Raw genomic sequence first — 13,468 nt, 5'->3', positions numbered from 1 at the left:
ACTTAAATAACGGTTGTATTCAAATAATTAAATTTGAGTTTTTTTACAGTGCGTTACTGCTACGCTTACAAGTAAATTACCTAAAAAATTCTCCAATAACTAATTGTTGTTGGCAGATGGTATTTACAGTCAACAACTTCTCATCGTTAAGCAACATAATTAAAAAACAGATTGTTTTCTGGTCTGCACCCCCATAGTGATGTTGAGACAATGAATACTACTCAGCTAAAATCACAGAAAGGTTGTTGTTATGGCAAATAATTGTTGTTTGTATTGTCAAGATTAGGGAATATACTGGGTCAGAGTAGGTAGTTGAATGCTGGTCCAGAATCTGAGATATGAGCAGGCTTATGGAATTATGTAAGTCTCTCGTCATCTAGATCCCGCCAGATTAGGGCCAGAGATGGCATGACCATTCCAGGATGGAGGATGATGAACTATCCAGTGCAGAATCCATGTAGCACCATGATTATCAGTGTGATGTGAATGCTTTTTCTTTGCCATAAGAACATGTATTCAGTTCAGAGGGTGGAGTCCAACAGGCTTTGCTTTTGATCCCCTGTACATCAACACAACAGGGTAGCTGTGGAGAATTATATCATACAATTGGATTCAAATACTCCCATCGTGGTGTTTCAAGAGGCCTGGGATGTTTTGATATTATATAAGAAGTGATATTATTTGATGGACAGCGCTGGGATTTGTGTTTGATCCCCTGTGAAAGTAGAGCTGCGATAAATGCTAAATATTTTAGTGAGCCTTTAGTCTCTGTATCTGTTTTCCCTTTCTATGTGTTTCTGTCTTTCTCTACCTCACATCCCTCCCCTCTCCCTTCGGTCAGGCGTCTGGTGGACACAGAGGATGAGCTCAGCGACATCCAGTCAGAGTCGGTGCCCTCCGAGGTGCGGGACTGGCTGGCGTCCACCTTCACCCGCCAGATGGGCCTGATGCTGCGACGCAATGAAGAGAAACCTCGCTTCCGCAGCATTGTCCACGCTGTCCAGGCCGGCATATTTGTTGAGAGGTAAACGTGTGTGTGATGCACAAGCACACTGCCACATTCAGCGCCAGTGTTGAATAATTCATATGGATCTGCTGAAGTTACCTATCTATCATCGGTCAGCCCAAACAAGTGTAGCCTGCAGCAACTGAAAGCAATGCTATCAACATCTGTAGTTTGGTCTTGCATAATGAATGGACAACCGCATTGTTCTTGCATGTTTCAGTGCATTTTCTGCCTGTGCCCTGTACATTACTGAAAAATTTCATTCAAGTTTTGAAACTTGATTTTCAAACCTTGCAGGCATGTAGATGAAGAGATGTAGAGACCTGAAACTGCAGCATAGTGAATGTAATGCCTGTGTTCAAAATCACTTTCTATTATATAAGTTGATTAAGAAATCAGTAGAATGAAAAAAAATTAAGCAGTTGTTTTGATATTTGATTAATCCTTTTCATTTGTTAAGTTAAAGAAAAAACAAATATGTGATGTTTCCAGCATCACTAATGAGATGATTTGCTGTTTGTCTTGGTCTTATTATCTTACAAGCCATTTAATGGCATCACTCATCACTGATGTAGGATATTGTGATGGACATTTTTCACAGTTTAATGATGTTTTATAGACCAAACAATAGATTTATAAAGAAAATAGTCAACAGATAAATCAATAATGGAGATATTTGTTAGTTTAAGGCCCAATATGGTGCACTATATTTAATTCTATGTGTTAAATGTATGCAATATATTGTGCCCACAATAGAACAAAAAATTGCAATCTGTGGCATATACAGTACACTACTTTCTGCTAGCAGTCACTAAATGCAATGGTTTACATTTTGTAGATGCAAAACTTACAGTTGTACAAGGAAACACCCGTGCAAAATGATTCACAAGTATCTAAAATCACACTTTACTGCTCAGTATACATTCCATTTTTGATTGATCTGTTATTAAAAAGTCAGTTTGTCTAAGGCAGCTTATTGTTGATTGGTAATGCAGTGCAGATCCTTCCAATCTCTCTGAACCGGTATGTGCACTTAAATGACGGAAAACAGCTCAGAAGGTGGAGAAGACAATTTAAAACTCTAAAACACTATAACTGGGTTTAAAAATGATGGTGCAGTCCCTTAAAATTTCACTCTGTGGGGAATATGTGTGCATCCTCCGCACAGTGACTCACTCACCTGAGTCGACCATACATCATCACAGCCTTGGCAAGCCTGGCTAAGCACAATCATTCAGAGAGTTGCAAACAGCTCCCTCACCAAGGCTGTGCTTTATCACACACTACCATGCAACATGCATTTGTTCGAATCAGTAAGCCTCAAACATGTAAGCTATAATCTCTCTTAATCTGTTTTTACAGACGGCAGTCTGTTTTCAGATATTTACAATGAAGAAAGATTGGGAAGGGGATGATGAAAATGAAAAGGTGGAACAGTGAGGTCCAATACAGTGACGAAGCATGAGGTGTCCATCATTTCAAATGTGAAAAAATGTCCTGTTCTGATGAGATGGACAACTTGATATTTAGCTCCATTTCTGGGAGCTAGAATTGCCATCTACTTAGAAAATAGCGCCATATTTTGTTGTATTTCATTATGTTTTTGAGATATTGAGCAGTCGTCACTATGCTGCCTTCCAACTGACTCTAACGACTCCACTAATCTCATGGAGAATTACGCAGCTTATTTTACATTTTGTGATTTAATGAATCTTTATTCTAGCCATCACATTCGACAAAACCTTAAACCTTTTGTGTGTGGAAAAAAATGACAGGCTTGCAGGTGCCGTTGCCTTTTCTCAACCTAACCTTTTCAACACACTTTCACACTGTGTATTGATTTGAAGGTTGAAGGTTCGTAGTGAATCTTGGTGGGGAACCTTCCAGGCTGTGGTTCAGGGCCAGTGTGGTAACCTCTGGTGTTTTACACTCAGCAGTGTGCTACATTTGATGTTTTTATCTCATCCAAACAGGATGTACCGACGTACCTCCAATATGGTGGGACTCAGCTACCCCCCTTCTGTCATATCTGTGCTTAAGGTATTAACACATCCATGCAGACGCACACTGATATGAAATAACATGTTTGGACACATGCGTACAGACATGCTCTGCAAAATCAAGACTAGATATCCTGAGAGCTCAGTTATTTACAAGATATTGTCTTGCAGCTAGTTTTTCATTTCATTGGAAAATATGAATACATCGGTTGAGTAGACAAATATCGTTATTTGATTTTTTTCTTCCCTACACAGAATGTTGACAAGTGGTCGTTTGACGTGTTCGCTCTAAATGAGGCCAGCGGGGATCACGCACTTAAATTCATATTCTACGAGCTTCTCACAAGATACGACCTCATTAGCCGCTTCAAGGTAAAGCCACAATGATGTAATATGCTACTGCTCACTGCCATACCCTTTTTGTCATTAAAACAAGCACAAACAAAAAATATCTGTATGGATCATAATAACCTTCGCAATTCCCCTTCGCCATGCCTGATTTGATGAAAGTGAGTGCACTCACTTCTCTGTCACTTAAGTATTAGATTGCTTTGTTAAATTTCAACAATGACCATAATATGAGAGGGGTTGGACATACTTCATCTCATCTGATACTGGTGGAGCTCATTTCCCACAACGTCTTATAGCTGAGGACACTCCACTTGGAGTGACAGCATCTGAAAGTAAATGACACTGGCAATGAAGCCGACATGAATATGTAATAGTAGTCTGCAGTAGCCTAAATGATTCACGATCCATGATTTTATGACATCAATTTGAGATGCCGAGGGGACTGTGGAGACACTGAAATTGTCTCCACTCATCATTTGAATCACCAGATTGCTTTAAGAAGTTTCTTACTGTCTTAAAGTGGTTTTTTTTTAGCTCACAGTCATTTGCTGTTGTTTTGCCTTGCGTCAGATCCCGATCTCTGCTGTGGTGTCCTTCGTGGAGGCCCTGGAAGTGGGATACAGCAAACATAAAAACCCCTACCATAACCTGATGCACGCCGCTGATGTCACACAGACTGTACACTATTTGCTACTCAAGACTGGCATGGTGGTGAGTAAGACTGACTGCACGCCTACCTGTTACAAACCTACAGAAACCAGTTGAACATATAGGCGCTAGTTTGGTTCCAGTTAGGAAAGCTTGGTCCAGCCTAATTGCAGCTTTGCCTGACATGCAGCTGCTAACTGTGGCTTATTTTTTTCTTGGAGAATCCATGAGCCATTCTTTTGTGGAAAAAAGCAAAAAACAAGACACCCGAAGAAAATCACCCTTTAATCCAAGTCATGCTCAGGGCGGGATGGAGAACATCAACCCATATTTCTAGGAGTATCTGTCAAAATGTGACACATATTAATGGTTTTTGTCTCAACATTTGATGTCAAATGTTTTCTGCCTTCTTGTTACGACATACACTTCATTTGCTTCATTTTTCATGTTGCTTTTGTTCTTTTTCCATTTGGTGACCTATATTTCACTCCTTCCCGCTGTAGTGACTTTAGGCCATTTCTGATGCTGCATTCATTCCAAAAAAAAACTGAAAAACCCACCAGCCTCGCTAAAGTCGAGTTCAAAGCTCCAACCAGCCAGCCGCCCCCGCTTCCAGTGTTTTTATTTAATCACCTTAATAAGGTGGCTGCGACAGCTGTCGACATGGTGTGTTTCTTTGGGCAGTGCCTTGTGGAGTAAACCACATTACTGCTAGAACCTCGGGCTCCTGGGAGAGCAGGAGAACAGCATCTATCATTTCGTAGGCCCTCCAGACTCCATTAAATCAACGATCAACAGGTCATTCATAAAGCTGGGCCCCATGAGGAAATATACTGAGGGATGGATCGGCCATGTTCCCCCACCCCCTACCCATTCTTAATGACTTCCCCATCCCCCACTGTTGATTAGTCACCAATATCGACTGGGCTTCCCGAGCTAAATCCCCACACTGTGTACGTCAGTGCACTCAGATGTATGCACATCTCAGAGGAAAATGCCCACTCACAGGTGTGCGGATGATGCATACGCTCACCGATTAAACATCAATGGCCAGAAATAAAAGCACAGATGCATGTACAGTCCAAATTATTCATATACTTTCATCCATTTATGTCTTTATCTTTAGATTCAGGTGAGTGTTTCAGTCACTGTTTTTACTGGCAGTTGAAGGAAAAGTGACATATTTTGAGTTATACTTTCTTGCTGTGAGTTAGATCAGAAGATCAGTACCTCTCTCATGTTGGTCGACGACATGTGTACACCGGCAACCTTTTAAAATTTGCTAGTTTTCACTACTCATTTGTTTAATCCATACAAACACTATAAGTGTAAAAGTGACACATTGTGGTTTTACATAGGGTTACTGTATATGCGAGGCTCAGCCACCCTCCTTTTCCAGTTAAGTCAACTGGCTGCCGTTTATAGCTTCATATTTACCGTACAAAGTGGTATGGATCTTCTCATCTAACTCTTGGCAAGGAAAAGAATGAGCACATTTCCCAAGATGAGCTTTTTTCCTTTAAGAGCGACCGGTACTTTCACATCATCCTCCTCTTTGCTGTAGTCACAAATCGTGCCTAAAAGGGTTCAAACTTGACCTAAAAAACTTAAATAGGAAAGCATGATGTGTACGCTCACCTTGTGACAGCATTAATGAAATTAAGGAGAGCGTGACTTTTTCATTTATATTTGGTAACAGTGACAAACCAGTCTGAGACACACTGTCTGAAAGGGAAGGAGTAAGGAGAGTAAGGGAAGAGGAGTGTTGAGGTGACAGTTTAAAATGTGATTCTCAATAGAGCTTGTCTTATCTAAAGTTTCCTTTTTGCTTTGCTGACCTTTCCTCTATCTTCTCTTTCCCATTTGTGTCCTTTCATCGCTGACTATAATGTATTCTTGATGCCAAATACTTCTTTCTGCATCCTTTATATCACTTTTCTCCTCTACATCTTTATGACGTGATGAACCATTTCCTGCATTCCCCCTGTTTTCTGTTCACTGGCTTCTCATTTCTCTTTTCTAATTTCTGTCCACTCTTTCCTCTTGTGTTCATTACTTTCCTTTCCTTCTATCCTGTTGATGTGTCTGCCTTTCTCGTCTCATTGCTTCCCCTCTTCGATACACTCCTCTTAATATCCCCCTCCTCTTCCCTATCTTCACCTACCTCTGCATCCTCCCACCCCACCTCTTCCCTCCCCACTTGTCTTCCTCTTCTCCCCTTCCTTTGTCTCCAGCATTGGTTGACTGAGCTCGAGATCTTTGCCATGATCTTTGCGGCGGCGGTGCACGACTACGAGCACACAGGGACCACAAACAACTTCCATATTCAGACAAGGTAATGGATCATAAAATCAAAAATGCATGGCACTGACTTACCCGATCAATGTTTTCATTTACAGCAAGGGGGCTTTACACTGACACAGAGGTCGCCTGAAGCACAGCAATAACACTGGGCCAGGACAGAACTCCTAATGAACTCCAGACTCCATGCCCTTGAGAACTTTAGTTGGAGTAAACACATTGTTTTATGATTAGAAATAGAAAAGTTTACAATAAATTCTTCAGTTCCTTTATTATTCTTAAAGGTCCCATATTCTGCTCATTTTAAAGTTCATACTTGTATTTGGAGGTCCTGCTAGAATAAGTTTACATGGTTTACATGTTCAAAAAACACATTATTATTCTCATAGCAGAACCGATTAGAAAAACACAGCAGTCTGCTGTAGGTTTTCACATGATCAAGAGACGTCCTTATGACATCATAAGAGGAGCCAAATCTAAACGGTGTGTTTTATTTTATCAACATTTACTGAAAGATGCAGCAGGAGAAAAAGAGAGAGGATAGTTTTTCCTCATAGTTTGGCAGTCTGTAGGCACACCAGGGACACATTTATATTAAAAAAAGACATTAAAAAGTGAATTTTGCATAATACGTTACCTTTATTTATATCCTTATAATGAAAATTTCATCATAAAAAAGCCCATTTTTAACAGCTCTTCATAAAGTTATCCCTATTCCTTTAATTCAGCAAGATGAACTTCTTAAACTGTCTATAAAAGGTATTAAACCATATACAGTGGGGCAAAAAAGTATTTAGTCAGCCACCAATTGTGCAAGTTCTCCCACTTAAAAAGATGAGAGAGGCCTGTAATTTTCATCATAGGTACACTTCAACTATGAGAGACAGAATGAGAAAAAAAAATCCGGAAAATCACATTGTCTGATTTTTAAAGAATTTATCTGCAAATTATAGTGGAAAATAAGTATTTGGTCAATAACAAAAGTTCATCTCAATACTTTGTTATATACCCTTTGTTGGCAATGACAGAGGTCAAACGTTTTCTGTAAGTCTTCACAAGGTTTTCACACACTGTTGCTGGTATTTTGGCCCATTCCTCCATGCAGATCTCCTCTAGAGCAGTGATGTTTTGGGGCTGTCGCTGGGCAACACGGACTTTCAACTCCCTCCAAAGATTTTCTACGGGGTTGAGATCTGGAGACTGGCTAGGCCACTCCAGGACCTTGAAATGCTTCTTACGAAGCCACTCCTTCGTTGCCCGGGCGGTGTGTTTGGGATCATTGTCATGCTGAAAGACCCAGCCACGTTTCATCTTCAATGCCCTTGCTGATGGAAGGAGGTTTTCACTCAAAATCTCACGATACATGGCCCCATTCATTCTTTCCTTTACACGGATCAGTCGCCCTGGTCCCTTTGCAGATAAACAGCCCCAAAGCATAATGTTTCCACCCCCATGCTTCACAGTAGGTATGGTGTTCTTTGGATGCAACTCAGCATTCTTTCGCCTCCAAACACGACAAGTTGAGTTTTTACCAAAAAGTTCTATTTTGGTTTCATCTGACCATATGACATTCTCCCAATCCTCTTCTGGATCATCCAAATGCTCTCTAGCAAACTTCAGACGGGCCTGGACATGTACTGGCTTAAGCAGGGGGACACGTCTGGCACTGCAGGATTTGAGTCCCTGGCGGCGCAGTGTGTTACTGATGGTAGCCTTTGTTACTTTGGTCCCAGCTCTCTGCAGGTCATTCACTAGGTCCCCCCGTGTGGTTCTGGGATTTTTGCTCACCGTTCTTGTGATCATTTTGACTCCACGGGGTGAGATCTTGCGTGGAGCCCCAGATCGAGGGAGATTATCAGTGGTTTTGTATGTCTTCCATTTTCTAATAATTGCTCCCACAGTTGATTTCTTCACACCAAGCTGCTTACCTATTGCAGATTCAGTCTTCCCAGCCTGGTGCAGGTCTACAATTTTGTTTCTGGTGTCCTTTGACAGCTCTTTGGTCTTGGCCATAGTGGAGTTTGGAGTGTGACTGTTTGAGGTTGTGGACAGGTGTCTTTTATACTGATAACAAGTTCAAACAGGTGCCATTAATACAGGTAACGAGTGGAGCACAGAGGAGCCTCTTAAAGAAGAAGTTACAGGTCTGTGAGAGCCAGAAATCTTGCTTGTTTGTAGGTGACCAAATACTTATTTTACAGAGGAATGTGATTTCCTGGATTCTTTCCCCCCATTCTGTCTCTCATAGTTGAAGTGTACCTATGATGAAAATTACAGGCCTCTCTCATCTTTTTAAGTGGGAGAACTTGCACAATTGGTGGCTGACTAAATACTTTTTTGCCCCACTGTATGCACTTTTCTGAACACCATACATTTTTAGTGACATTGCATTACACAATTGTCATTTAAATACTTGGCGTACCAGTTCATGGAGCACTTTGTCTCAGTTGGTTTAAGCATGCTGAACAAAAGTTTATCCTCTACATCATGACACTGTGAATATTGATTTATTTATTTTAGGTACAGTGGAGGTAATACATAAACCCTTTTTTGTTATTTTTTATTGGAGTTTATTTCTGCTCTTGTACGGTGGACCTTATATGAAGAAGTTAATCTTACATTCATTAAGTCAGAGTTGAGCCAGATTGAAGTGAATGCAAGGAAGACAAAACTTACTGTATAAGCAACAGGTGGATTAATGGATTAATGGATGCCTACTGCTGCCAGAATTTGCTTCCACATATTTTCAGCACATGACATCAAACATGATCATAAGTATAATGAAATGGCACATTTTACTGATAAATTGAAGAAGTAGCAGCATCTAGGGGTCCATTGTCTACTTATGAGCTGTTCCTCCCAACATAGACCAATAAGTCTTTCTTGTTGTCTTTCTTTTTGACAGGTCAGACACAGCTATCCTGTACAATGACCGATCAGTGCTGGAGAGCCACCATGTCAGTGCAGCCTACCGCCTACTGCAGGACGATGATGAGATGAACATCCTGTACAACCTCTCCAAAGATGACTGGAGGTCAGTGAGACAGATACTCAGACAGAGAATAAGGGAAAGTGATTTGTCCTGTAACCAAAACAAAAGAAATGTGTCTAGATATTAATGATAATAATAGTAATACATTTGATTTATAGCGCGCTTTTCCAGGAACTCAAACACACTTTACCAAAGGTTAAAAATACACAATAATACACAACAACAATGATAACACGTAAAATTATACGTTAAAAGCAATTCTGAAGAGGTGATTTTTGATACGTTTTTTTGTCTTACTCAGACAGAAAGGACAGCCACTCTCTGAAGCCAGCCTGCTTCCTCAGCACACAACATTTCATATCAATTTATTTGACCCTGATTCAGTCCTCACCAAGTAGAACCTGGTGCTCCTATTAATAATGTGATATATAATAATGTAATAGTGTAATATAATGTAAATGTGTTTGAATGTGTCCTGCCTGGAAGTTAAAATTATGCATTTAATGCACCCTTTTTAATCACAGATTTCTACACACACGTAAGCCAAAGACAATTTCTGCATTTTGCATGAAAAATGAAAGTATTTTCTTAAGAGAGAGAGAAAGATGAAAGTGAGTGACAGCAAAGAAACTTAAAACTCAGAAACGTAGTAGAGAACAGCTAGTTAGAAAGGCAGACATGAAACCAGGCAGGTCAAGCAGAACACTTTCACAATGTACATATTACCTGTTCAAAGCCCAAAGTGAACTTATCTCTTATTTTTCAAGATTAACAACTGTGCTCAGAGGAGTAAAAATCAGACGTTGGATTACCTTCAAGGTCCAACAACTTCATACTAAATGGAACTGTTACGTGTGATAATACATTAAAGGAGACAGCTCCAATCCAATTTCTCATGGCATAAGCTGGGACTTGTCAAAGCAGATATTATAAATAGCTCCTAAAAACTGTGTTGGCTGCCTTCATTTACTTTAGCGACTTCCGAAATAAGTCGGCTTTTATTACTCGCGAGTTTGACAGTTCATTATACAGCACACGGCTCCATGTTTTCCTCTCCTTTTTTCACCTCCTTTTGTTTTCATCCAGGGAGCTGCGGGCTCTGGTGGTGGAGATGGTGCTGGCCACAGATATGTCCTGCCACTTCCAGCAGGTTAAGGCCATGAAGAACTTCCTACAACAACCTGAGGGGTCAGTTGCCTTTTTCTTTTCTACTGTTGACACTTGCTGCCTTCACCTCGGCAATTTACATCTTCATTAACCCTGCCATCAGATCACTGTTTACCAACACCCGCTTTTACACCCAATTAACCCTGCCCTGAAGGGTGTACTCATAGAGAAACGTGACAAACATTCATGTTTCTGTCAAATGAACTGTTCAAAACTAACAAGGGATAGTTTTTTGTTTGTGTGCTGGAAAGCTGTAGCAGAGTTTTGGTGCAGTCTCACCTCATTTGGCATGGTGAAATGTATTTGCTCATTGTGGTGAAAGCAGCCTGTCATAGATATATCGCTGGCAAACTGTCAGCTGCTACAGCTAAGATAACAGCTAGCCTAAGCCTTCCACAAACTATGTAAAACTGCCTTTAATAGCACGCCTGTTTAAGTCTAGTCAATTTTGTTTATACAGCTCAAAAATCACAAATCACAATTCGCCTCAGGGCTTCACAATCTGTACAGCATGCGACACACACGATCCCTAGACCCTCAATTCAGATAAGGAACAACTTAACAGAACCCTTTGTAGCAGCTCACACAGCTTGGAGACAAAAACAAATGGAGGGTTGGAGAGAAATGCCACGCTTATTACTGCCACGCACCCACCGAAAGGATAACAGTAACAGGTGGTGGCCTGAAGACTAAGTACTAATTAAAAGTTAAGGCAAAGAGGTGGGTTTGAGTCATATTCTGCTGCACTTTATTGAAATTAAATACATTTATTTAATACGTTATTTATTTTCCAAAATACAAACTAGACTACAAGATGAACAGTTTTTCACATTCATACAAGCAGCTGCTTGACCGCTACTGGCTATCTGAACTGTTATTACAACCTTAGACCACACTGGCTGTTTGTTTGACAAAGTTTTTATGAAAAGTTTTTCATTCACTTCTGTATGAATTTATTACTGCTTGTCTCAGAAAAGAGCTAGTGGCGGTGTTTTGCTGCATAACAGACCAACAACTTAAGGCCTTTGAGGAAAAATTTGAAAGGATCTTACAGTAACTACTGAGGGTCCTTAATGTGGTTTTTCAAATCTTATAGCTAGTCGTGTTTGGAGGGAGAGCAGTTTCCTACAACTTTTAGTTTGTTTCTCTTGAACATTTTTACAGTGATTGCACTGAAATGACAGTGACAGGATTCTGCTTTGTCAAAACTAAATGGAGTGAAGAAATGTGAAAGGTTGTTTAACAAGGTTTCCCTTTGCTATAAATATTTTTGAGCATGTTTGAGGAACATCTGGAGTATCCACTGCTTCTCTGATTACAGGTGGACAATCTAGCCAAACAGTAGAATAATTATGACTTCCTTTCTGTCCCTCAAGAGTCCCACTTTGCACTGTGGACCTTCCCCAAATTAAAAATGAAGATCATGTAAAGAACATAAATTATTCTCAAATTCAGCACGTCAAAGCTCCGCCAGGTTGAGGAAGATAAGTCCAGGTGTGTTCATAACAGGAAGTGAATATGTTTCAGTCAAATTAATGGATGTATTTAGCTGCATTCGAGGTCTCCAAACTGCAGCCAGAACTTCCTTTTCACGCATTTTTAGCCCAGCACCGTCTGCAGTGGCTGATTGTACTGCTCTACATGCAGACATAGAGCTGCCGTTTGCACACTCACAGAAAATAAAAGAGAGCCATCAAGCAAACTATCATATGACTCGATGAGTCATCAGTGCTGATGTCGCTGCAACACGTACGAGAGAAGGCTGTAAGAAACTCGTTGACCTTCAGGATATTGTTTTCACTGTGATAACGAATAGCTCTTATCACAAGTAGAAAACTGCTCAGGCTGGAGATAAGCAACTTCCTGAGAATCAGTGTTGGAATCAACAATATTATGCTTCCAGTGTCTGTGAATATACCTCAAAACCAAGGAGTGCTGACTGGATGGTAATCACCAAGCTACAGTATCGGGCACACACGCACATGAATAAGAGATTGCCGTCTGCAGGAAGCTGTAATGCTGAATAGACCCTAATGTGAAGTAATTTAAACCCGTGTGCTCCAGGCCTGCTTAGAGTGCACTTTAAGACCCAATCTGCCACAAATGGAATGAAGGGGAATTTGAGCGAGTCTTTCTCACCTCTGTTTAACCTTGTGCTGTGTGTGTGTGTGTTTTCATTTGTGGGCCTATTTTCCATATTTGTCTGTGTCGGTCTATTCATGCTTCAGTCCATTAAACATGCTATTTTGATATGGGTATCAGGTGATATCTCAGACACCACTAATGTCTGATGAGGTGAGATGGTGCATTTTCACACCGTGTAGGAGACCGATTACTCTAATAAAGGCAGTTTGATGTAAGGGGAGTTTTTTCTTTCTTACTATTTTTTGATGGAAATGGTTCTTCTGTTTTTTAGGTTGCTTTGCATGAGTGTTTTTATGTACATGCAAATAGATGTCTGCACATCTGTTTGATGAGCATTTTATTGTCTTTCACGGGTTTGACAGTTTGAGGGTGCTTCCATCAGATCAGTTGCCATAACACCACTTAAAGGTTATTGTCAACAAAGACCAAAGCCAACAATTGATTGATCCCAATTATACAATAATAAATATTGTCCTCTGTGACATACAGCTTCATGTTTCTTTATTACCATAAACACAATGAGCACAAACACTGTACTTTATTTTGAGTCAATGCCACAAACTCCATCCTGCTGTTGGAAATGCTCAATAGACAATGTGTGTTAATGCACAACTAAAAATAGTCCAGAACAAAACCAACATTCACTCCTGTTTGACTATTATTAGTTTTATGAAGTGATCATGCCTTTTTTAGAAAAAAAAACAACAACAACAATGTATTTGTGAGCCATTTACAAGACTTTTCTGTTGGAACCAATGGGCTTGGGCCTGAGTGCCTCTAACAATACAGGGAAGTCAGAAAGTGTCAATAGACAGACTTACATGGGATTTGATGATAATATTAAAACTATATCACCAG

The 13,468-nt window shown here is 40.3% G+C and overlaps 1 protein-coding gene across 2 annotated transcripts in view; it reads left to right on the top strand.

Moving 5' to 3' along the window:
- pde1cb (phosphodiesterase 1C, calmodulin-dependent b) overlaps positions 1–13,468 on the top strand; it is a 56,889-nt gene that overhangs the window by 34,017 nt on the left and 9,404 nt on the right. For both annotated transcript variants that reach the window (XM_070844653.1, XM_070844652.1), the window contains exons 4-10: positions 842–1,024; positions 2,980–3,046; positions 3,262–3,378; positions 3,928–4,068; positions 6,240–6,340; positions 9,212–9,340; positions 10,385–10,486. In XM_070844653.1, the coding sequence (XP_070700754.1) occupies positions 842–1,024; positions 2,980–3,046; positions 3,262–3,378; positions 3,928–4,068; positions 6,240–6,340; positions 9,212–9,340; positions 10,385–10,486 (840 nt within the window). The remainder of the gene's footprint in view (positions 1–841; positions 1,025–2,979; positions 3,047–3,261; positions 3,379–3,927; positions 4,069–6,239; positions 6,341–9,211; positions 9,341–10,384; positions 10,487–13,468) is intronic.

Source organism: Pempheris klunzingeri, chromosome 15 (assembly GCF_042242105.1).
Source record: "Pempheris klunzingeri isolate RE-2024b chromosome 15, fPemKlu1.hap1, whole genome shotgun sequence".
Classification (NCBI taxonomy): domain Eukaryota; kingdom Metazoa; phylum Chordata; class Actinopteri; order Acropomatiformes; family Pempheridae; genus Pempheris; species Pempheris klunzingeri.
This window is presented reverse-complemented; position numbering and strand designations above follow the sequence as displayed.